The sequence below is a fragment of the Geotrypetes seraphini genome, chromosome 11, assembly GCF_902459505.1.
Source record: "Geotrypetes seraphini chromosome 11, aGeoSer1.1, whole genome shotgun sequence".
In the NCBI taxonomy this organism is placed as follows: Eukaryota; Metazoa; Chordata; class Amphibia; order Gymnophiona; family Dermophiidae; genus Geotrypetes; species Geotrypetes seraphini.
Window position 1 is genome coordinate 69,976,821 of NC_047094.1, and position 25,229 is coordinate 70,002,049.

The 25,229-nt window shown below is 45.9% G+C and overlaps 1 protein-coding gene across 5 annotated transcripts in view; it reads left to right on the forward strand.

Moving 5' to 3' along the window:
• GRIK5 (glutamate ionotropic receptor kainate type subunit 5) overlaps positions 1 to 25,229 on the forward strand; it is a 359,271-nt gene that overhangs the window by 253,076 nt on the left and 80,966 nt on the right. For 4 of the 5 annotated variants that reach the window (XM_033914745.1, XM_033914744.1, XM_033914746.1 and 1 more), the window contains exons 2-4: positions 2,061 to 2,198; positions 6,272 to 6,436; positions 10,349 to 10,446. The exons of the other annotated variant lie outside the window; for it this stretch is intronic. In XM_033914745.1, the coding sequence (XP_033770636.1) occupies positions 2,114 to 2,198; positions 6,272 to 6,436; positions 10,349 to 10,446 (348 nt within the window). In that variant the 5' untranslated portion in view covers positions 2,061 to 2,113. The remainder of the gene's footprint in view (positions 1 to 2,060; positions 2,199 to 6,271; positions 6,437 to 10,348; positions 10,447 to 25,229) is intronic. 5 annotated transcript variants of the gene reach the window in all.

Genomic DNA, 25,229 nt, shown 5'->3' on the forward strand with positions numbered 1-25,229 from the left:
ATTTTAGCGAGGGATTATCAAAACAGCTTACCGTGGTCTTATCCAAGCTTCCTAGCAGGCTCTGATTCTGCCATGCAAATGGGCTCACCAATATTTAAATGCGCACTCCAGTGGATTCTTCAACATCGCCGAGTAATTCTCCAAGTGCGGCGGTGGCTTTCAGCGAGCGGAAATTAGCAGCAACTGGTCTGGGGCTGCCAGTACAGTGCCGGCATTGTGAAAAGCGCATCTCTGACATGTGTTTTAGCTGTGGCTATTGAAGCAAAATAAAAATTACATAATTCACAAAAATTATAGTCTTTTTCTGGTGGGGGGAGGGGGAGATAAAAGTATGCTTTTTGTGCGTGTGTATTATAGCCGTGTCTTATGAGTTTCTGGCTGTGGTGCATGATAAAATTTGACATTAAAAATAAATGACAAGATTTACATTATTTATAGTAGTTTTTATCTGTTTCTGTGACACGAGTGCCCAACAGCTATAGCCGCATGTGTCACGTGCCTATGGCGTGAGCATATATTATGCTCAAATAAGGCACGCATGTGATATGAACTTAAGAACATAAGAATAGCCTTACTGGGTCAGACCAATGGTCAATCAAGCCCAGTAGCCCGTTCTCATGGTGGCCAATCCAGGTCACTAGTACCTGGCCAGAACCCAAGGTGTAGCAATATTCCATGCTACCAATCCAGGGCAAGCAGTGGCTTCCCCCATGGCTTTCTCAATAACAAACTGTTCCTCCAGGAATGTGTCCAAACTTTTCTTAAAACCAGCTACACTATCAGCTCTTACCACATCCTCTGGCAATGCGTTCCAGAGCTTAACTATTCTCTGAGTGAAAAAAAATTTCCTCCTATTGGTTTTAAAACTATTTCCCTATAACTTTATCGAGTGTCCTCTAGTCTTTGTAATTTTTGACGGAGTGAAAAATCGATTCACTTGTACCCGTTCTACTCCACTCAGGATTTTGTAGATTTCAATCATATCTCCCCTCAGCTCTTTTCCAAGCTGAAGAGCCCTAACCGTGTTAGTCTTTCCTCATACGAGAGGAGTTCCATCCCCTTTACCATCTTCTTTGAACCTTTTCTAGTGCCTCTATATCTTTCTTGAGATAAGAAGACCAGAATTGAACGCAATACTCCAAATGAGGTCGCATTGCTTTTCCTCATTTGCATGCGTGGTTTTTTGAGAATGACTTGCCTTTTTGAAATTGCTACAATAATGTCTGCGACAGCAGTCCATCGGTTTTTACCGCAAAGTTTTGAGAATCTAGCCCTCAGACAGAACCAGGCTGGGATCTGGCATTTTTAACCTTAATTCCTACTCTTCAGATATATTTTTTTTCTTCTTGTACTGTATAATACATCCTTCTCCCCCAGTGATGCAAATTCCACCCAAGGAGCTCCTGCATTTGCAGGAAGGAGAGAGGAACTCAATCAAGAAAAGGACCAAGTGGACGGAGGCAGAGTACAGCAAACATTGCTTACTTGGAACAAAGTTGCTGTGTTGTCTCCTGAAAGCTTTCCTTAATTAAATTACTCGATTCCATTCCTCTCCAGCAGCTGAAGGAGAGCTTAAATGCCACATCTCCTGTTGTCTAGCCAAGGTCTCATGATAACAGCCTCAAAATTATGTGGCTCTTATCATGAGACTTTGGCCCAGCAGCAGAAGAGATGCTTAAGCATGTGGAGGGTAATTCTGTAGAATACATTTAAAATGTGAACTCTAACTAGGCATGTGCAAGACTCCCATGCACATAGAAAACTATAATGTACTCATGTATCACCAATGCTACACTAGCTTAAGGCTGTTACAAGGGCTTGAGCCTAGCATATAGGCATGCACTTCCACTGTTATGCTAATATTCTATAAATAAATTTTGGTTTCTATGTTCCTTAATGGAACAGGCTCCTTACCAGGTACCCAATTATAGAATTACCCCCTTACCATCAGAGCCAGTAGGCCAGGCCTAATTGTGTTAATTCTGTGATGATAGCTTGGTTATTAAGGAACAGTGCTTCCCTGAGTTGCTGAATTTGTTTCTCCCCTTCACTGACTGTAGGTGGCGACAGTGAGGCCGCGACCCCGATCCTTCTCCATGAGGAGGAGAAGAAGATGCTGACTCTGCCTGCCCTGCTACTGCTGCTGATTCTATCACTCACCAAGCGGAGCCAACAAGTCCTGTCCTCCCTGCGCATGGGTGAGCCTTTGTACATCCTAAGAAATGGCTAATCCTAAGAGTTAGAGCAACAGACTGAGAATCAAAGAAGCCAGGATTCAAATCTTGCTGCTGCCCCTTGAGATCTTAGGCAAGCTACTTAACCCTCTATTGGCCCAGGTGTAGAAAACTTAAGGGTTGATATTCAGTGAGCGTTGGGTTTTTTTTTGGGCCACCGCCGGCAGTATCCTCAGATATTGGATGCCAGGCACTGGTATTGAATGTCCAGTTAACATAGCCAGATAACAGATATCCGGTTAAGTGTGATATTCAGAACTCAATTGGTAAGCTCCAGTTTTATGCGGTCCTATTTATCTGGTTAACTTATCTGGTTAAGTTTTAAATATCAGCACTTAACTAAAAAAGTGCTAATTCTGTTTCTGGGCTGCTCACAAAATAGCTGGTTTCAGCTTAGGCACTATGGGCCAGATTCTACAACAGCTGCCAAAAGTCAGGCTGCAGTAGCCACCCTAATGCCACCTAACTTAATCGGTTTAATTACCTTTAATCGACATAATAAGTGATTGCATCATTTAAAAGCAATTAAAATGTCATTAAAAAAACAGCGCCTCCACAAATGGTGACAGAACGCGACTATGGAGGTGCCTCTGAGTAAAATAGCCACGGTTAATGCCCTTAGGCATTGGTAGGTACCTCCATAGTCATGATTCTCATCACAGATAGGTGCCGGAAATATAGGCCTTGAAAATCCTGGCCTACATTTCCGGCACCTATCTGTGACATGGCTGCAATTCTATAAACTGCACCATCGCATGATTGACACGCGATTGGTGCCGCTTTTGTGGGCAGCTGCCAATCATGGCGCCTTGTATAAAATCCGGGCCTAAGTGGATATATCCGGTTAAGTGCTGCTGAATATATCTGGTTAGCCCCGGACAAACGATTTAAACCTGATTGCTTAAATTGCTTTGAGTATTGACCCCCTTAGATTATAAACCGTCTGAGGACAGGAAAATACCTACTGTACCTGAAGGTAAACTTTGTTGAACCTAGGGTTATCAGATTTCCCCCTAGACTCGCCCCCAGGCCCGCCCAGTTCCACCCAACCCCATCCCATCATGCCACAGTCCCACCCCCAAACTCATCCTAGTCCTGCCCCCGCCCCTCGCTGCCTGCTGTCGTCAGGCAGGACATCCTCGCATGTGCGGATGCCCCTCTGCCTGATGCGATGTGAAGGAAAGCTTTTCAAAACACGGACAAAGTGCCGGGTTTTGAAAAGCCATCCAAACCACCGGACATGTCCTCAAAAGGAGGACATGTCCGGGGAAATCCGTACGTCTGGTATTCCTACTTGAACCACTAAGAAAGGGGTGAGCCAAATCCTGCCTGAGTCTCTTAGGGGTGAAAATTCAACTGCCAATGGTTAGCATTTTTTTTTTTTTTTTAACTCCTGCTGCCATTATTCCCAGATATTCAATGCCAAGCCATGTCTGGGCGCCTGTGCTGAATATCCAGGTTTATGCAGCCAACTAGCCCTAGGGCTGCCAGATTTCCTCTATGAAAAAAGAGGACACCTGGTTCCGCCCCCCAGCCCCGTCCTGTCCTGCCCCATTCCGCCTCCAACTCTGCCCTGTTCTGCCCCCCCCACCCTGTATGGATGTCAATACGATTATGTCATGCACCTGCGTGCATACGTATGACATCATCACGTCAACGTCCGCGCAGACGCAGACAGCCTCCACTTGTGGCCCTGAGGTCGGGGACTTCCGAAACCCGGACAAACTTTGGGTTTTGGAAATCCCTCTGGGCACCCAGACAGTCCTCTAAAAAGAGGACATGTCTGGGTTTTCTGGACATCTGGTAACCCCAGTGAGCCCTAATCTGGTTAATTGTGATATTCAGCACTTAACGGGTAATGGGACTTGATATACTGCTTTTTCTGTGGGATTTATGCAATAAAAGCAGTTTACATGGGGCAATGAAGTATTAAGTGACTTGCCCAGAGTCACAAGGAGCTGAAGTGGGCATTGAACTCTAACCACTAGGCCATTACTCTGCTGTATAAACTATATTGGATATACTATAAATAGGACTGTGATTTATGCGGTCCCATTTATCCAGTTAATTTAGGTGGTTAAGTGCTGAATATCAACACTTAACCTCATAAGTTATGAGCTCTGTCCCCAGATTGCTCATAGAGTAAATGGTTTGGGCATGGGTGGTTAGAGGGGATATTCAGCAACACTATCCCTTTAAGCGCTGCTAAATATTCCCAGATAGGGCCTCCTTTTAAGGGGCAAAATCTTTATTTATTAACCACCTTTTCATGAAGAGATTTACCCAACGTGGTTTACAATTCATTGAATAGTAATCAGGTATTTTCCCTATCTGTCCTGGCAGGCTCACAATCTAGCTTTGGTACCTGGGGCAATATAGTAACATAGTAACATAGTAACATAGTAGATGACGGCAGATAAAGACCCGAATGGTCCATCCAGTCTGCCCAACCTGATTCAATTTAAATTTTTTTTTTTTTTTCTTCTTAGCTATTTCTGGGCGAGAATCCAAAGCTTTACCCGGTACTGTGCTTGGGTTCCAACTGCCGAAATCTCTGTTAAGACTTACTCCAGCCCATCTACACCCTCCCAGCCATTGAAGCCCTCCCCTGCCCATCCTCCTCCAAACGGCCATACATAGACGCCATACATAGACCCAATGGAGTGTTGGGTGACTTGTCCAAAGTCACAAGGAGCAGGCTGGGATTGAACTTGCAACGTTAGGGAGCTAAGGTGACTAAGATGGTTAAGGGGCTGGAGGAGTTGCATTAAAGTGAAAGATTAGAGAAACTGGGCCTCTTCTCCCTCAAACAGAGGAGTCTGAGAGGGGACTTGATCGAAACATTCAAGGTACTGAAGGGAATAGACTTAGTAGATAAGGACAGGTTGTTCACCCTCTCCAAGGTAGGGAGAACGAGAGGACACTCTCTAAAGTTAAAAGGGGATAGATTCCATACAAACGTAAGGAAGTTCTTCTTCACCCAGAGAGTGATAGAAAGCTGGAACGCTCTTCCGGAGTCTGTCATAGGAGAAAACACCCTCCAGGGATTCAAGACAAAGTTAGACAAGTTCCTGCTGAACCGGAACGTACGCAGGTAAGGCTAGTCTCAGTTAGGGCGCTGCTCTTTGACTAGAAGGCCGCCGTGTGAGCGGACTGCTGGGCATGATGGACCACTGGTCTGACCCAGCAGCGGCAGTTCTTTTGTTAAGGCAGAAGCTGTAACTGCTAGGCCACCTCTTTCACCCCATTTGTCTTTTTGCTCTCCCAACATGTGAGTACAGAAGCTCCCAAAAGCTCCTAAGAGTTTGTTGTGATTCCCAAGGTTGCTTTCTCTTGAGGTCCTCTGAAGACAAAGTGACACCAGGGACATGAAGGGGCACCAACATCACCAGAAGTAGGGGACGGAAAAACTGTTTGTGGCAGAAGATGTAAGAAAGTTTTGTAGATGGGATTATAAGAACAGAAACAATTGTTAGGCATCAGAAGTCTCCCTTCCATGACAGGAAGGTAGACGGGGCCTGCCCCATGACTCCCCCCCCCTCGCTTGCAGACATTGAACATCATATTAGGGATGAGGACAGAGAAGTTGTTGCTTGAGCTTATGCTAGAAATATAGATCTTCAGGAGATGAGTTAAAAATTCAAATCCCAAATGCTGTAATAACCTGTATAACCTTAACCCTCCTTTGTGAAGTTCTGATCATCTTTGCTCACATGTTTTTGTCAGTCTTAAATACTGCAGAGCTAACTTGGCTGTGGATAACTGAGCCATGTTGCTCTTTTTTCACATACTACTAACAGACACGATATTGATTCCATTTGTTTTACTGCGGGAGGATTTCTAAGAGATGTGTGTGTATAAGAACACAACCTATCTTTTTTTAAGCTATGTTGTCTCTGCATTGATTTGTAGCTGATTTGTGCCTTATGGCATTGAATGATTTCAACATTCTAGAATGATTTCATGTCTGTTCATAGACATGGCAGTGCTGTGTCTGTGTTTCATATCACATGGCAGTAACCTCTAAGATCTTGCAGCTGCTATCTTAGACGATCAGACGGTGTGTGGCCGTGGTGAGAGACTGGCTCTGGCCCTGGCGCGAGAACATATCAACAGCATCATTGAGACCCCAGCCAAAGCCCGGGTGGAGGTGGAGATCTTCGAGTTGCAGACAGACAGCCAGTACGAGACCACAGACACCAGTAAGTAGGGGGTGGGTTGTTCATTTATAGATGTTTCATGTATTTTAAAGAAACCTTTTTTTTTCTCAGGGCTGGATAAAGGCATAGGCAAGCTAGGTACTTGCCTAGGGCTCGGTTGAGTAGGGCATTCTCAGATGTGTAATTCATTGATTCCCTCTTCCCTTACAAGTCAGCTGTTGGCAGTAAAAAGCATAGAGAGGACCAGACCCACCACTGCCTACAAAGGTCTATCTGTTCTTCTCACTTACTATGCTTTGCCCTCCAGTTGGTAGGATGAAGTGGGTCTCCATTTATATTACAGTGTGAGCAGTGGCATAGCAAAGGAGATTGGCGCCCAGGACGGTGGTGCCCAGCATTGCCGCGCCTTGCGTCCTCCCACTCTTCCCCGCCGCGCCATGCACCCCCTCCCCACTTTTTCCCTCTGCTTGAGTGCCACCTCATCCCACGCGTACCCATTGAAATGTTCGCTGGCACGAGGAGCACCTTCCACCTACTGCTTGTACTGGCCTCTGCACCCTTCTGACATCAAGAGATACATGGAAGGGCAGAGAGGCGCCATGAAGACGGCGCTCAGGTTGGCCCCCCCATCCCCCACTTACTATGCCACTGAGTGTGAGGGAGGACATGCTTGTTTGCCCTTGGTGCATTAAAAGGGTTAATTCTGCTCTGAACATATCTCTCTCCTTTACTGTGTAGACTGGTTTGTTTAGTTCACCTAGACAGCTGCCTACTATGTATGTGCCAGGGATCAGCACAAGTGCAACCCTTGATCAGAATACTGACATGGGGGAAGAAGTACTCCTACCTTCTAGAATCTGTTCAGGGCTGGAAAAATCAAAAGTGCAACACTCCTTCCCAGCAACTAGTGATGTCATAGTTAAGTTTGCTATTGGTTGGGTCTTTGGAATTATCTGCAAGCACCTTTATTGCAGAATTCCTAGGGCAGTGTTTTTCAACCGCTGTTCCGCGGCACAGATGTTGCCTGGTGTGCCGTACGGTCAGGGCCGCCATCAGGGCAGTACCACCAGTCCTGCATTCAGGGGCCCCGGGCTCCCCCAGGGTCCTAGGCCACAGTCTAGGGAGAGGGGCGATCCGCCCCACGTGGACAGGAGAGAGCTGGACGGGGGACCCGCGGAGTTCAATACATCTCGAGCCGCGAGGCTCGTCTTCTGTTCCTGCCTGCCCTGCAGCTAACATTTAGCCGATCGCAAGCGTTCCCCGATGTCAGCGCTGACGTCGGAGGGAGGGCTTAAGCAAAGCCTGCCCTCCGACGTCAGCGCTGACGTCGGAGAATACTTCCGTTCGGCTATTTGTGCGCGGCAGGGCAGGCAGGAAGCAGAAGACAAGCCTCGCGGCTTGAGCTTCGTTTTGCTGAGAAAGTTGCAAAGATGGGCTGGGAGGCAAACACGGAACACAAAAGGGGGGAGGGAGTGCGTTTTGGACACAAGGCATGAACTTGGGAGAGAGGAAGGGAGGGAAAGAGATGCTGAGGTGGGGGAGGGAATGGGTTTTTGGACACAGAAGAAATGGACTTGGGAGAGAGGAAGGGAGGGAAAGAGATGCTGAGGTGGGAGGGAATGCGTTTTTGGACACAGAAGAAATGGACTTGGGAGAGAGGAAGGGAGGGAAAGAGATGCTGAGGTGGGGGAGGGAATGAGTGTTTGGACACAGAAGGCATGGACTTTGGAGAGAGGAAGGGAGGGAAAGAGATGGTTGTGTACACGGGGAATAGAAGAAAGGAGAATTTTTGGTCATAGGGAGGGAGTGAGATACAGATAGTGGCATACCAGGGTGGGGGGGGGGCGGTCTGCCCCACCCCGGGTTTACATCCCAAGGGGGTGCACAGCTGGCCACCCACCAGTGTTGTCCCTAGGCCGGCAAACTGCGGCTCTTTAGCCACTTGAGTGCCACCGCCGCCATCGGGAACAGGCCGGCGCCAAGTTCTCCCTGCTTTTCCCTGTGGGGCCGGCCAACTCTCGCCACTCGCGTCAATTCTGACGTTGGAGAGGACGTTCTGGGCCAGCCAATCGCTGCCTGGCTGGCCTAGAACGTCCTCTCCGACGTTAGAATTGACGACGGGTGGCGAGAGTTGGTCGGCCCCGCGGGGAAGAGAAGCAGGGAGAACTTGGCGACGGCCTGTTCCCGATGGCGGTGGTGGCACTCAAGTGAATTACTTTATATATAGTCAATATAGGCACAGAGTTAAATTTTTTAACATTTTCTAATGGTGGTGTGCCTCGTGATTTTTTTCATGAAACAAGTGTGCCTTTGCCCAAAAAAGGTTGAAAAACACTGTCCTAGGGTGTCTACAACTAAGTATAGAAGCAAAATTTATGGAGAAAGGTTTGAGGGTTTTATGATTAGAGATGGGAAACTGATGAAACTGGTATATTTTAATCTCAGTTTCTGCTGTTGACTCTGTGTGTGACTTCAGATGAGTCAAATTAGGGAGGTAATTTTATAAATCCTTTTCATAAGTACAATGCTAATTTATGTACATAAAAGCCTTTTAAAAAAATGAGATGCGGTGGAAGTAGGCATATGCTTGTAGAGTAGGTGTGCTCAGGGATGGAGTTTTACAGATGCATTTTACATTCTAACATTTGCACCTGAAAATGTCATTGCTCACAGTTTAGAAGCTATTTCAGCAGGCTTTGTCCTACCGTTTTATGAAGACACCTGGGAGCTTATGTGTCCTTATAGAAACATAAAAACGTAAAGGCAGATAAATACGGTTACCATATTTTACAAAGGAAAACCCTGGACACATAATCCCAACCCATTCTGCCCCCAGCTCTGCCCTGTCCCACCTCAGCCTTGCCAGGTTCCACCTCTGGCCCCTCCCAGTTCCCCCCAGCAAACCTCCTCTCTTCTGCGATGAGCTCCAGTTGCTCCTGGAGGGTCTGGAGCATGAGCGGATGTGTGCGACATCATCTGCATATGCTCAGAGGTCCTCCATATGTAGCCGGAGTTCATTGGGGCTTTCCAAAACTCGGACAAATGTCAGGTTTTGAAAAGCCCGTCCAGGAGTCCGGACAGTCCTCTAAAAAGAGGTAACCCTACAGATGAAGACTACATGGCCTATCCAGTCTGTCTACTCTCCCTATCACTCCCTTAGAGATCCTATGTACTTTCTTGAACTCATCTCTACTACCTCCACAAGGAGGCATTCTACGAATTCCCTACCCTTTCTATGAAGAAATATTTCCTCAGGTAACTTCCGAGTCTATCCTCTTTTACCTTCATCCTATGCCTCCTCATTCCAGAGCGTCCTTTCAATTGAAAGACCCTCGCCTCTTATGCATTTATGCTATGAAAATATTTAAATATCTCTTATCATATCTCCTCTCTCCTGCCTTTCTTCTAAAGTATACATGCTGAGATCTTTAAGTCTGGCCTCATAAGCTTAAGGCCACTGACCATTTTAGTAGACACCCTCTGGACCAAATCCATCCTGTGCATATCTTTCTAAGGCAGGGGTAGGCAATTCTGGTCCTCGAGAGCCGGAACCAGGTCAGGTTTTCAGGATATCCACAATAAATAAGCATGAGATAGATTTGCATCTCAAGGAGACAGTGCATGCAAATCCATCTCATACATATTCATTGTGGAGATCCTGAAAACCTGGCCTGGCTCCGGCTCTCAAGGACCGGAATTGCCTACCCCTGTTCTAAGGTGTGGTTTTCCAAAATTGCACACAGTACTCTAAATGTGCAGATAATTTTGAGTGGTTAATAATTACAGCAAAATAACTTGTACAGTTTTGCGTGGATGGCTCTATTTTTCATTTCTGTTGCTGACTCTGAATGGGAACTCAGGTGAGTTCCTGTATCTACCTGTGCCTCAGATTTTATCCCAGCTCTGCCCCTGACTCTCTGGTCCATCTCTCATACATCTCTTCTTTCTCCACAGTGTGCCAGATCTTGCCCAAAGGGGTGGTCTCAGTGCTTGGACCTTCCACCAGCCCTGCATCTGCCTCCAGTGTGAGCCACATCTGTGGAGAGAAAGAGGTAAGAGAATGACTTCATGATGTCATTGCATGCCGGCGTGCATGCACGGATGTCCTCCCTGCCCGACACAGCTTTTCAAAACCTGGACAAAGTGCCGGGTTTTGAAAAGTCATCCAGACCCACGGTCATGTCCTCAAAAGGAGGACATGTCCTCAATAGAGAGTTGCACGGGGACAGAAATCCCACCCGTCCCCGCCAAATTCCCACACGTCCCCGTGAGGAATCCCACTCGTTCCCACCCGTCCCCGCGAGGAATCCTTCCATCCCCATCCGTCCCCGCGAGGAATCCCCTCCGTCCCTACCCATCCCCGCGAGGAATCCCTTCCGTCTCTGCCCGTCCCTATAAACTTCAGAAATAGTTATTTCATTTAATTATGCTACTGAATTAAAGGCTCTGGTAAAAACCCATTTACAAATAAGCAAAAAGACTTTATTAATTTGGAAATATTAATTGGGAAGAATACATATTTTGTAAACGGGTTTCTACCAGAGCCTCTAATGTTTATAAATTTTTATCAACACAACTAATATACTACTTTATCCTGAGGCAAAAAAAAAAAAAGAAATAGAATTTTTTTCCTACCTTTGTTGCCTGGTTTCTGCTTTCCTCATGTTCTCATTCAATTCCTTCCATCCACTATTTCTCTTCTCTCTACATCTTCCATTTGCTCTGTTACTGTGGCCTCTCCCTTTCTCCCCCCTTCCAAATTGGTCTGTCACCCATCTTCTTCCCTCCGCTCCCCCCATAGTCTGGCATCTCTGTCTTCTTCCCTGCCAGCGTCTTCTCCCCACTCTCTCTTCCCCATTTTCTTTCAGCGTCCTTCTCCCCCCGTCTTCCCCAGGTCCTTTCAGGGTCCTTCTTCCCCTCTGTCTTCCCCATGTCCTTTCAGCGTCCTTCTCCCCCTCCGTCTTCCCCATGTCCTTTCAGCGTCCTTCTCCCCCTGTCTTCCCCATGTCCTTTCAGCGTCCTTCTCCCCCTCTGTCTTCCCCATGTCCTTTCAGCGTCCTTCTCCACCCCGTTGTCTTCCCCAGTGCTTTCAGCGTCCTTCTCCCCCCTCAGTTTTACCTATTTCCCTTAAGCGTCTTTTCCTCTCCACTCCACCTTTCCTCCCTTTCTCTCTCCCTGCCCCTTACCTTCGTGGCACTTCCCCGCCCGCCTGACAACAGAACAGGCCCGGTCCGACAAACCTCCCTGCCCTGTAGCCGCGAATCTAAATTACCTTCTTACAGCAGCTGGAGTATTGAAGCTGCTGTAAGAAGGTAATTTAGATTCGCGGCTACAGGGCAGGGAGGTTTGTCAGACCGGGCCTGTTGTCGGTTGGTCGGGGGAAGCGCCACAAAGGTAAGGGGTCCTGGCCGGCTGTGCACCCCCCCTAAGGCTTCACCCGGGGCGGGCTGCCCTCCCCGCCCCCCCTTGGTACGCCACTGCCTTTCCCTACCTGCCCTGCCGCAGCACACAGCCGACCGGAAGTCTTCCCGATGTCAGCGCTGACGTTGGAGGAAGGGAGGGCTTTGCTTAAACCCTCCCTCCGACGTCAGTGCTGACATCGTGGAAGACTTCCGATCGTCTGTGTGCTGCGGTAGGGCAGGTAAGGAGAAGACGAGCCTTGCGAGTACATCCAACCCCGCAGGAACCCCGCGACCCTAGGGGGCATCCCCACGGGATTCCCGCGACCCTAGGGGGCGTCCTACGGGATCTCCCTGACCCGAAGGGGGAACCCGTGGGTCCCGCGGGATTACCGTCATACCCGTTTCCCTGCAGCTCTCTAGTCCTCAAAAGGAGGACATATCCAGGGAAATCCGGACGTTCTGGTAACCCTGTCCAAAAGAAATATGCAGGAGATGAATCTGCAGGCATTGGACACTTGGTATGTGCAAATTTATTTCCTATAAATTCATTTTGGATATCCTGAAAACCCAAATTGCTGTGGAGTCAGCAAGAAGAGGTTTGGGGAAACCTTGCCAATAATCTGTATCTGTGTCTGTATCTGTTTGTGTTTGTGTGCCTCTCCTAATTCTAGATTCTAGAAAGTCATGGCCCAGATTTCTGACTAGCATGCAAATTTGCATCTGCAAGTTATAGGATAGGGTCAATTTCATGCATAACGTCATTTAATAATTAGATGCTAATTGACTTTAATGACTAATTATTTGATGAAATACATGTGTAACTGCCTTTAATCAGTATTCTATAAGTTGCATGATCAAATTCCTGAGTGCGCAACTGCAAGTGGGGTGTGAACCTGGGGGGGGGGGGGGGGGCATAGGCGTGTCAGGTGCACAGGTTATAGAAGAATAGCATTTATCTGACTGATATTCCATCAATGGCGGACAGTATTCTTTTGTCCGCCGCCGGCACTAAAACGGGAAATTCATTACTGAGCCCTATTTGAGTTTTAGCATTGAGGGCTCCGTCTATAAAGCTGATGTAGTGATTCTCCCACAGCAAATGCACCCAAGCCCATAGGAACTGAAGGAGCTTAGGTGCATTTGCTGCGGGGGAACCGCTACTGTGACTTTGTAAAAGGGGCTCTAAATTTTTAGGTTTTTTTTAAAAAGCCAGTTAGCACATTATGAGTTAAGCAAATATTCAGACTTAACTAGCCAAGAGTTAGTGCATAAAGACAGAACAGCTCTTTACTGTATACAGTTGAATATAAATCTGAGTATAAACCAAGATACCATTTTTGCCTATTTATGCACTAAAGCTTGCTGGTTAGGTCTAGGATTGCCAGATTTTCCAATTATCCAATTATCGCGTGGTGCCTTCCAGGCACTTCATTTTAGGTGTCTTATTTAGAACTGCCTGCCACATGGGATCTATATTGTATTCAGACCGCCTAATATTCTGCACTGTTTAACCAGCTAGGAATGGCTCTTGGCCGGTTACTTAGCACTTAGCCAGCTAAGCATAATATTCAGCGCCAGTGGCTAGCCCAGTCACCGGCTATGTCACACGACATAGCCGGTTAGTGCCAATATCCATTAGCTGACTGGCTGAATAAATAGCAGGTCCATCGTTGGTTGCTATGACTTAGCCAGCCAGCTGACACATATTGGCTAAACTGGCTGTATTTTTAGCGGCTAAAAATAGACCAGATATTTAATGCCGATCGGCGGATACAGCCTGGCATTACATTTATGGGTTTACTGTCAACCGCGGGAGTCAGCCTGGCTAACTCCTGGGGTCTAAATATCAGCCGCATAATTTTTTAATATGGCAGAACCTGAAAATGAAACCGGCGGTGAGGAATTTTTTTACTTGCCACCAGATTTATGTTCCAATATTCAAACTAAACATTAAGGCCCTGATTCTCTAAAGTGCATCCCGATTTTAGGCGTCCTACAGCTGTCTAATCAGCCAATCGGGATGCACGTTTTAAAAAAAAAAAATGCTCCCCAGGCAAGCCTGAAGGCACCTCCGGGAGCCTAGGGAGACCCGCAAGATGCCTAAGCTGGTCTAAGGGCCTTAGGCGGGCCTTAGGCTGAACCTAGGCGGCCCTACGCGTCTCCCTAGTAGAGGAGAAGCTTAAAATTTTGCTGGCCTACATTGTAAGTAGACGCGGCCACTATACTTATCACGGCAAGGGATCTCTCTGCCGCTATAAGTATAGCGGGCCTCGGCCCCCTGACCAGGAGGGGGCCCAAACCCTCTGCCCGAAGACGCACCCCCCCCCGACACTAACGACCGCCCCCCGACACTACTGACCGCCCCCTCCCCCCCGACATTACCGATCCCCCCCGACAATATCGATAGCTGGCAGGAGGGTGCCCAATCCCTCCTGCCCGAAGATGCACCCCCCGCGGCGCTAACCCCCCCCAAACCTCCACTCCACCAAACCTGTTCTTAGATGGGTCTTGCACGTCTTGAGCCAGCAGGCACGCCTCGTCGAAATGAAGCGGGCCCACCCCTTCCCGGCCCATCCTGCCGAAGCCTAAGGCCTGATTGGCCCAGGCTCTAGAAGCCTGGACCAATCAGGCCTTAGGCATAGCGGGTCCGCCCATCCCCACTTAATCTAAGGTCTGTTTGGCCAATCAGGCCTTAGATTAAGTGGGGATGGGCAGACCCGCTATGCCTAAGGCCTGATTGGTCCAGGCTTCTAGAGCCTGGGCCAATCAGGCCTTGGGCTTCGGCGGGATGGGCCGGGAAGGGGCGGGCCTTCTTCATTTCAACGAGGCATGCCTGCCGGCTCAAGACGTGCAAGACCCATCTAAGAACAGGTTTGGTGGAGTGGAGGTTTGGGGGGGGGTTAGCGTCGGGGGGGTGCGTCTTCGGGCAGGAGGGATTGGGCACCCTCCTTCCAGCTATCGATATTGTTGGGGGCGTGGGGGATCGGTAATGTCGGGGGGGGGCGGTCAGTAGTGTCGGGGGGGGGTCGTTAGTGTCGGGGGGGGGGTGCGTCTTCGGGCAGAGGGTTTGGGCACCCTCCTGGTCAGGGGGCCGCAGCTCGCTATACTTATAGTGGCAGAGAGATCCCTTGCCGCAATAAGTGTAGCGGGCCGTGTCTAATCTAACCCGTTTCTCTAACCCGCGTCTGTAACATGGACGCCGGTTACAGAATCGGGGTTTAGTTTAGGCCGATTCTGAATAGGACGCCTCTCCCGGGCGTCCTATTCAGAATCAGGGCCTAGGTGTCTTGCGGGCCTCGCCTTCAATATAGGCGGCCTGCCTGGGGAGCATTTTTTTTAAAAAACGTGCATCCCGATTGGCTGATTAGACAGCTGTAGGACGCCTACAGCTGCCTAAAATCGGGACGCACTTTTAGAGAATCAGGCCCTAAATATCTGGGTATGTGTGACTGATTAAGGCTAATATGTAGCCCTTAAGTGGATAGGCAGAACTGGACAAAGATTTATATTATTTTATTTTCTACATTTCTATTCCGCACTATCTAAAGTTCTAGGTGGATTACAACAGACATACATACTGTAGCATTAAATGAAACAATGAACAGTTAGCGATAATTAACAAAAACATCAAACCAAGACGGTTAGACAGTGGGATGCACTCATGAAAACCCCATAGGCACAAAGGAAAAGAATAGTTGAGCTTTTTCTTGAAAGATCCAAAGCTAGACAATATATTGAGAGTTGAAGGTGTGTGTTCCAAAGTTTAGGTCCCATGACATTGAAGAAAGATCTATAACTTTCTAGCTGGACCAGTCATATATAGAGAACGACCAGAAGATCACCAGAGGAACATAGCGTCCTGGTAGGCTGGTAACGCTGCAACAATGCAGAAATTGGTTGTGGTAGGGGGGCTAAGTTATGAAGAGCTGTGTAAGTTAGGTAGAGAAGCTTAAAGACAATTCTCTGTTCAATTGGAAGCCAGAGAAGTGAAATTAAAGTTCGAGTTATTACCAGTGGGGTACCTAGGGTATGTGACACCCGGGGCCCATCATTTTTTGACACCCCCCGGCCTATCATTTTTTTGAAACCCCCCCTCCCGCCCTTGGTACGCCACTGCTATGGTTTGAAAAAGGCTAAGAAGCTGACGGGAGCAGCGAAATCGTCCTTTAAGGAACACCCTCCCGATCTGGCTCTATCCTGCCCCCTTCGTGACGCCACCGGACAGCATTCTCAGCCATTGGTTGACATTGCCTGGGTGAGAACGTTGTCCAGTGGCGTCACGAAGGAGGCGGGATAGAGCCAGATTGGGAGGGTGTTCCTTAAAGACGCTGTCGCTGCTCCCGCCAGCTTCTTAGCCTTTTTCTTAGCTGGGGGGGGGGGGGGGTGGACCGGCAGCCGTGCTGAAGTGCACCTCCCTAGAGCATGCACCAGGGGCGGTCAAATCCTCCCCCCCCCCCCGACCCACCCTTGGTACGCCACTGGTTATTATATTACATTAGTTTTTCTTATTCTGCCAATATCTTGAAGTTCTAGGCGGATTACAAAAGGATGAGATTCTGGTCATATCCAGAAGATTACAGAGAGGCTATTGGTTGGAACATTTAGAGTCTGGTAAAGGAGTGAGGTTGTATGAGGAGTTTGTCTTGATATATTTTTTAAATAACCTGGTTTTTATTTCCCTCCTGAAGGTTTTGTAGTTTGGTGCTGAGATCAGTAAATTGGAGATGTGGCTGTCTAGTTTCACTGCTTGCGTGCCAAGTAGTCCGTCATGTATTTTTTTTATGCTGAATGCCTTTGATTCCAGTAATAGGGATTTTGAGCAACTTGTAGGGCTCTCAGATGGTTCTCTGAGTTCCTACTAAAAGGCTAGTCAAAGCAGGGAAAAATGCAGGCCTGCGCTGCCGAGCAAAAGTTAGAAAAGGATAGGACTTTACATAAACGTCTCACAATCCTTAACATGGAAAATCACAGAGACCACTCTCGAGACATGGTGCTTCATGGAGAGGCTGGAATCTAGAATGACTCCAAGATTGTGCATTTTATCCACTATAGCAATACTGAAATTGCCAATCCTAAGGGGTTTTGGAATATCAGGAGAAGGGAGATCAGATAGAAACATGATACAGGTTGTGGCAACATTTAGCTTCAAGCAGTTATCAAGTAGCCAATGTTCTATCAGGTTCAGGTGCGATTGCAGTTCTAAAATTGTCTTATCAATGTTGCTTTTAACCTTAAGCAAGATATGTTTTACGTTGACTGATTTGTCTGGCTTCCTTATCTGGTTAAGTGCTAAATTGTGATACGTAACTACACAAGTGTAGACTCCACCCCTGGACTGCTAACAACATTGCCGGTTTGTGTGGGTGATTAGAGGGGATAGTCAACGGCACTATAGGATTTAGGGCCAGATTCACTAACCTGCCCAATCGGGCCTGATCCGGGCAGGCCCAAAAAATTCAGCAAACTCCAATATGCAGATGGGGGCGATCGGAGGAACGCCCCCATCTTCTGTCACGGATCGTTCTATAGCGATCCCCGCAATACGCAGACCATCTTTAGATGGTCTGCGCATGCAATGGACCTTTGGCCCGGCACTTTTTTTCAAAACTTTTTTTTACAGCCCGTGGTTTTAACCCACTTTAAAGCCTGCGGGTTAAAATCACGGGCTTACACTGCGGGGAAGGGTGGGAGAGTCGGGAAAGGCAGGAGATCAGGGCAGCGTCGGGGCAGGCAGGCTTTCAGGGCGGCTACAGTCGGGGCAGGCAGGCAGATCGGGGAAGCAGAAGATTGGAGCTGACAGCTGAGAGCAGGGCGGCAGAAGGCAGTTGGAAAGGGCTTCAGTGACTGGTCCTCAGCAGTCACTTTTGGTGTTGATCAGCCAGCACAGTTGAATTGGAAAATTTGTTTAGTGAATCGTGTCCCTGCCTACTTTGCACGCAGTTCCCCTCATTTGCATGTGTGGATCGGAATTGGATCGCAAAACAGGTCAGTGAATACTGCAGGAGGGAAATCGGGTCGCAAAGGGCTCGCAAACCGATCGGTACACGATCGGTTTGCTCAGTGAATCTAGCCCTAAGTGTCACTGAATATTCTCAGATAGCCTCACACAAGCAATTTAAATGGGCAGGAACTTGTCCAGTTAAAACAATTGGAATATCAACCTGTTAATGGGTTTTTAAAAAATTTTATTTTCAAGTTTACAATTCTTTACAGAATAAAGAAAATGAAGATAATACAAATATTCCAGAAAAGAAAAGATCTAAAACATTAAACCAAAAGGAACTCCAATAAGCCCACATTATGGGTAAAATTCACCTATTTTCTAAAGATATATATCTCAAGTAATCAAAAATCTGTAAATTCATATACAAAGAAAATAATATAAGGAAATAAGTAAATTAAACAGTGATCAAATTAGACCAGTTCACAGACTAATTCTTCTAGTGGTTTACAATTATTTGAACTCCAAACTAAAATCTGAAGTCACTTCTTTTAAATAGTAGTTTCAAGTAATTTCAAAAACTGCTCAAGTTGTAAAGGGTCCCAAAAAATATAGGGCTCCTTTTATCAAGCCGCGCTAGCGGGGTTAGCGTGCTTGACTTATAATCACGCGCTAACCCCCTGCCCTGGCCAAAAACCTACCGCCTGCTCAAGGCAGGCGTTAGCGGCTAGCATGGCCGGCGGTTTAACGTGCGCTATTATGCGCGTTAAACCACTAGCACAGCTTGATAAAAGGAGCCCATAGTCTTTCTCTTTATATTTCAAATGTTAATGCTTAATTAATCTGATGAACCATTTTTCCAGCCAGAGAGCACAGGAGCAAGACTGGCAAGAAAGGACAAACCCAGTAGCACAAAGCTACAATTCCATCTACAAGAAGAATTAAAATTGTTGGTCTGATTTTATTTTAACACAGAAAATGGGTGGGATGGGGTAATTGTAGAGCAGAAGTAGAAGAGGGATTTTTGACAAGGGTCTCTCTTCCTTGATAAGCCTGGGAAGTTTGGATAAACTCCAGAATAGTTTCATGCTTTGACATCTTAGGGGATGACCTATTGATTCATTGACTTAGGCTATCCAAGCTTAATGGCGCCAAAATGCAGCGTTCACCTTTGCTTCTGTTGTTTTGTGTTGTGAATTTAAAATGTGAGAACAAGAAGTGCCTGTGCTTCTGTTTTAAACTCCTTCACGGATTGGATGGGACAGCAGAAGAAGACGGGCTCTAAGATTTGCTGGGTATTGGGATTGTCATTGAGAAGCTGGGAATTGAATAGTGTGACATGTCACCGTACATGTTTTTGTCACTTCCTACTTTACCAGATGTCACGGTTGGCCAAGTGCCTGATGGTACTTCAGAAATGAGAAGTAGGCATAGCAGAATAAGAAAACTGAGCTGGAATTAGAAGGAACACTGGAAACTGTGGGATTGTATGAGGGGTATATGTAGGGTTGTGAGACTAAATAGACAAAGATGGGGATGGAGGGTGGCCAACGTTACACTGAGTTTTAAATAGGGTTCCAGGGGAGGTCCAGGGAATTACAGACTGGTAAGCCTGACCTCAGTGCTGGACAAAATAGTGGAAACAATTATAAAAAATAAAATTGTGGAACATGTAGACAAACATGATTTAATGAGACAGAGTCAGCATGGGTTCAGCCGAGGAAGGTCTTGCCTCACCAATTTGCTTGACTTCTTTGAAGGTGTGAATAAACATGTGGATAAAGGTGAGTCGGTTGATGTAGTGTATCTAGATTTCCAGAAAGCTTTTGATAAAGTTCCTTCTGAGAGGCTCCTGAGAAAATTAAAGAGTCAAGGGATAGGAGGCAATGTTCAATTGTGGATTAAGAATTGGTTATTGGACAGAAAACAAAGGGTAGGGTTAAATGGCAATTTTTCTGAATGGAGGAGGGTAAATAGTAGAGTGCCACAGGGATCTGTAATTGGACCGGTGCTTTTTAACTTATTTATAAATGATGTGTAAATTGGAACTGTGAGTGAGGTGATTAAATTTGCAGATGACACTAAACTGTTCAAAGTTGTTAAAATGCATGCAAACTGAAAAACTTCAGGAAGACCTTAGGAAATTGGAAGACAGGGCATCCAAATGGCAGATGAAATTTAATGTGGACAAATGCAAAGTGATGCACATTGGGAAGAATAATCTAAAACATAGTTACCGGTTGCTAGGTTCCACCTTGGGGGTCAACGCTCAAGAAAAAGATATGGGTATCATCGTGGACAATACGCTGAAACCTTCTGCCCAATGTGTGGCAGAGGCCAAGAAAGCAAACAAGATGCTAGGAATTATCAGAAAAGGGATGGTAAACTAGACTAAGAATATTATAATGCCTCTGTATTGCTCAATGGTGCAGCCTCACCTTGAGTATTGCATTCAGTACTGGTCTCCTTATCTCAAAAAAGATATAGCGGCACTAGAAAAGGTTCAAAGAAGAGCGACCAAGATGATAAAGGGGATGGAACTCCTCTTATATGAGGAAAGACTAGAGGTTAGGGTTTTTCAGCTTGCAAAAGAGACGGCTGAGGGGAGATATGGTCGAGGTCTACAAAATCCTGAGTGGTGTAGAACAGGTACAAGTTGATCAATTTTGTACTGCATCATGATTTACAAAGACTAGGGGACATTCGATGAAGTTACAGAGTAATACTTTTAAAACCAATAGGAGGAAATATTTTTCACTCAGAGAATGGTTAAGCTCTGGAATGCATTGTCAGAGCATGTGGCAAGAGCGGTTAATGTAGCTGGTTTTAAAAAAGGTTTGGAAAGGTTCCTGGAGGAAAAGTCCATAAACTGCTGTTGAGACAGACATGGGAGAAGCCACTGCTTGCCCTCGATTGGTGGCATGGAATGCTGCTACTATATGGGTTTTTGCCAGGTACTTGTGACTAGGATTGTCCTCTGTGAAGACGGGATACTGGGCTAGATGGACCATTGGTCTGATCCATTAAGGCTATTCTTATGTACTTATGAGTAAGTTGAAAGGGACAGAGGGCTATGGGGAAGATGAGATACAAAGGAAGCAGACTGATCTTTGAAGGAAGTGAGATAGGGTAGAAATGACGAAGATAGAAAGGGGGTAATAGGAGCCAGAATGGGGAGTAAGGCTTAAAAATGAAACTAGGGATGTGAAAGGGATGAGTAACAGAGACGGAGCAGGGGTGGTAAGGGTATAAGTGGCAGAAGAAAGTAGATGAGACTGGGGACGAAATGAATACAGTGCTCCCCCGCAAATTTGCGGTCAGCAGTTCGCGGTCCCAGTCATTCGCGGTATTTTCCGACCACAAATGACCAGGAGGGGAGGCAGGGGAGGGCAGCCGGAACGCTGGCGAGTGAAGGAAATCACTCGCTGTATGCTCCGACCGCCTCTTCCTGTACTAAAGTTGGGCCTTACCAATCAGGAGCTGCGTGTCAAAGCAGCTCCTGATTGGTGAGGCCTGATTTTAATACAGGAAGAGGCGGTCGGAGCATACAGCGAGTGATTTCATTCACTCGCCAGCGCTCCAGCTGCCCTCTCCTGCCTCTCCAGCTGCTCTCTGCTGTCTCCCCTGCCTAAAAACTGTATTCGCGGTTTCTTAAAATTCACGGGGGTTCCTGGAACGTAACCCCCCACAAATTTCAGGGGAGTACTGTACAGAGAATTTAAATTGGGAAATAAAAGATGAATGAAGGATGTGGGAGATAGAAGACAAGGGAATGAATGTGCTATTGTGATGCTTTAATTAAAGCACTACTTTATAGAATTACCCCCTTAGGAAATACCCAACAAGTGGAAGTGGTAATGAAAGACCAGGACCAATCCGATTGGAATAATAAAATGATCAGATAACAAAGGTACAAAAAGAATTGTGGTCAGATTGTAGAGATTTCTTTTGTGTGTTTTGTTCAATATTGGAGGAAATGCATTTCTGCTTGTTTGTTTGTGTTTTTTTGGCAGTGCTTCACAGCTCACTGAATTAGGTTTCCTGGGGGGGGTTTTTCTCTGAATATCTATTTCTAATTTGCAGTCTCTTATTGTTTAGTTAGCAGGCGATGGTGCGGAACCGAGGTGCGGAATTCAGTTAACATGTAGGTTTTTGTGTAGTTATTTGCTTCCTCAACTGAAAACTGGTGTTCTAGCACATTTCCAGTGCTGACCTGCTTGAGTTCTTCAACATGCTTCTGGTGTAGCATGGTAAGCTGAGTGCTACTTAACAGTATTGAACAGTTGAGGGAGTTGTGTGTTGCTATCACTCATGTGACACCAGAATCTGAATCAAATCCTTTTTGCATTGAGAGCTGTAAAGTGAAACATCCTACTTCTGCTCTATACCTGTTGTTGAAGGAGTTTTATTGATTGGTCTGGGAACATTTTATATGAATAAATAATTATACGCAATTGGACTGATATTCAAAGACAATATGTTTGCTGGTGAACACATAATTAGCCTATCCCTGTACTTTCAAAAAAATATTGAGCTGTTTTACCTGCTCAATACCCAGATATTATCAGTATATTTGTGGTCTGAGGTTGGGGAGAAGCGAAGATTGGCCCCCAAATTATTCAGATAGTTGCAATATTCAGCTGCTCTCTGTGTAAGTTATTCATTTAGTTTAGGCTTAATAGCAGCTCTAATTAAACAGATAACATTGGCATGGTTACCATACTATCCATATGTTCAGTGCTGCCACCTGAGAGATATTTCTTGACCACATAATTTCATTTTTTCAGTTCAGGGCCCCGAGCTATGGAATCTGCTTCCCAGTGATCTGAGACTCCTGACCTCGCTTAATATTTTTAAGAAAGATCTGAAGACTTTTCTATTCAGAGATGCGTTCTCCTAGAGCTGGGGTGTCAAAGTCCCTCCTCGAGGGCCGCAATCCAGTTGGGTTTTCAGGATTTCCCCAATGAATATGCGTGAGATCTATTAGCATACAATGAAAGCAATTCATGCAAATAGATCTCATGCATATTCATTGGGGAAATCTTGAAAACCCGACTGGATTACGGCCCTCGAGGAGGGACTTTGACATTCCTGTCCTATGCAATTGAATTTTTAAAATAATATAATAGGAGATACCTATGAAGAGCAACTAGACCAGGGATCTCAAAGTCCTTCCTTGAGGGCCGCAATCCAGTTGGGTTTTCAGGATTTCCACAATGAATATGCATTGAAAACAGTGCATTTACATAGATCTCATGCATATTCATTGGGGAAATCCTGAAAACCAGATTGGATTGCGGCCCTCAAGGAGGGACTTTGAGACCCCTGAACTAGACTGTTCCCCCTACTATATGTGTTTACCTGCTCCTTTCTTTTCTATCACAAACTGGAGTTCTTCCCTTGTCCCTTTTTGTATTGTAAGTTATTTTTAATTTTACTATTTTTGTCAAATGGTGTTAATTTTATTGTACACTGATACTAATTATATTGTAAGCCACTTAGTTATTCTGTGATTTGTGGGATATCAAGAAATAATAAAAACTTGATACTGGCACTGAATAAATGGATTAAGTTAGAAGCTAGCCTCAGCATTTTGCCTAAGCTGATTATTCTGCTGGCTGAAACCTTAACCCTGTTTTTGAGGTTCATACCACAAGAGTGGCCTAAAGATAGGGGGTGCAAAAATAAGAGTTAGCTTAGATTGCCTTAGCTCTGTTGAGCTAGCCTTGGTTGCATGGGTAAGGGTTGACACTTGCCCTTGAGGCCATGCTGGATGGTTTATGGTTTATGTATTTGCGTCCCGCCTTTCCCAAAGTGGGTCACAATAGATTCATACATACTCATCAACACCTCAAAACATGACAAATACATAAACAAATTACAAATAATAAAATCAATTAAGTGACCAGTGCCCTACATGCATCTTAGCAGTTAAACATCAGGCTCCATACTTCATTTGACAAAAAGAAAGTGCCTCTTTAGTAATTGTTTAAAATTCTGCAGTATGGTGAGTTGGGAGGGGGAAAAGGAGAGGTGAGGCGAAACCTTGAGTGTTTGGTTAGAGTTCTAGGTGTTAGAACTGGTGAAGTTATCTCTTTACAGGTGGGTTTGATTAATGTATGGGCTTTGAGTTCAAAAACAGCGGTAGTGTATAATTTGATTGAGCGGGGGAGGATGGATCTGTTTTGTGTGACTGAATTGTGGCTTGAGGGTTCTGATGTGGCCGTGGTGAATGCGTGCTGTCCTAATTTGTATGCATGGAATTGGGCATACAGAGGTTATCATAAAGGTGGGGGTAGCTTTAACGATGGTATATCAAGACTCTTTGGATGAGATAGATGTGCTGATAATAAAAAATGAATTTTGTACAATTTTTTCTGCTTTATTCTCCTCCTGGAATGATGGCTGAGGATAGCTCTGGTTTTTTTGAGTTTATTGCTAGGGCTTAGGTTGGATTTTTTATATACCTTTATATTGGGTGATTTCAACTTGCCTCAGAAAGTACTAGGAACGAAGCAGGGTGTTTTCTTTGAGGCAATGGATGCATTAGGTTTGAGCAGTGGGTTGACCAACCTAGCCATGTAGCTGGTAATATATTAGATCTGATTTTCACTCCCAATGAGGGGGTGGAAGTTTCTGATTTGACGGTGGAGTTTAAACCGTGGGCAGATCACGCCCTCATTCAGAGTGTCATGATGATTAAGAGAGTGGCTAATGGATCTGGAAGTTCGAGACTAGGTAAGTCTCACCCAAGATGGGTGAGGCTGAGGATAAATAAGCCCGCATTATGGGAGAAATGGGAACCGTTGTTAGATTCTTTTGAGATGGTAGACCCCGATGTTGCCCTTGAGGGGTGGCAAACATCACTGCAACAAGCCCTGGATGAAATAGCACCAAAGTGAGAAAAGAGATTGCGAAGAGTGAATGAAAGAAAGTTGTGGATGTCTGCGGAATTGTTAATGTGTCGGAAGCAATTGAGAAAGTCAGAATGTGTGAAGCATAAGAGAAAGTTGGAGAGTGACAGAGTGAAGTATATGGAGCTCTGGAATTTATATAGGGCTAAAGTCCAGGGAATACGCACTGAGTTTTATCGAAGTATGATTTTAGAGGTGAAGGACAAGCCACGAGAGTTGTTTCAGTTAGTAAGAAAGTGAAGTAGTAATGAAGCTGTGGACAACCCCTCATATCCTTTCACTGCTAATGAGCTTAATCTGTTTTTTTTTATCTCAAATGTCACACTCATTATTCAGAGTATTCCAGCAGTGACCACAGAAGTTAAAGCGCATTTTGAGACCACTGCAAAGTGGGACTTATGTGTGAAGGTAGAGAGATCTGATGTGGCTGCTGCCTTGAGTTTTTTAAGCCAATAGTGTCATCAGTGGACATATGTTCTGAAGCAAGTAGGTTCGAAAATCACTGTCCTGATGAACCTCTTTCTAGAATAGAGAGTAGTTCAAGATACTGTATGTTGAAGATCGTGACAGTTAAGCCA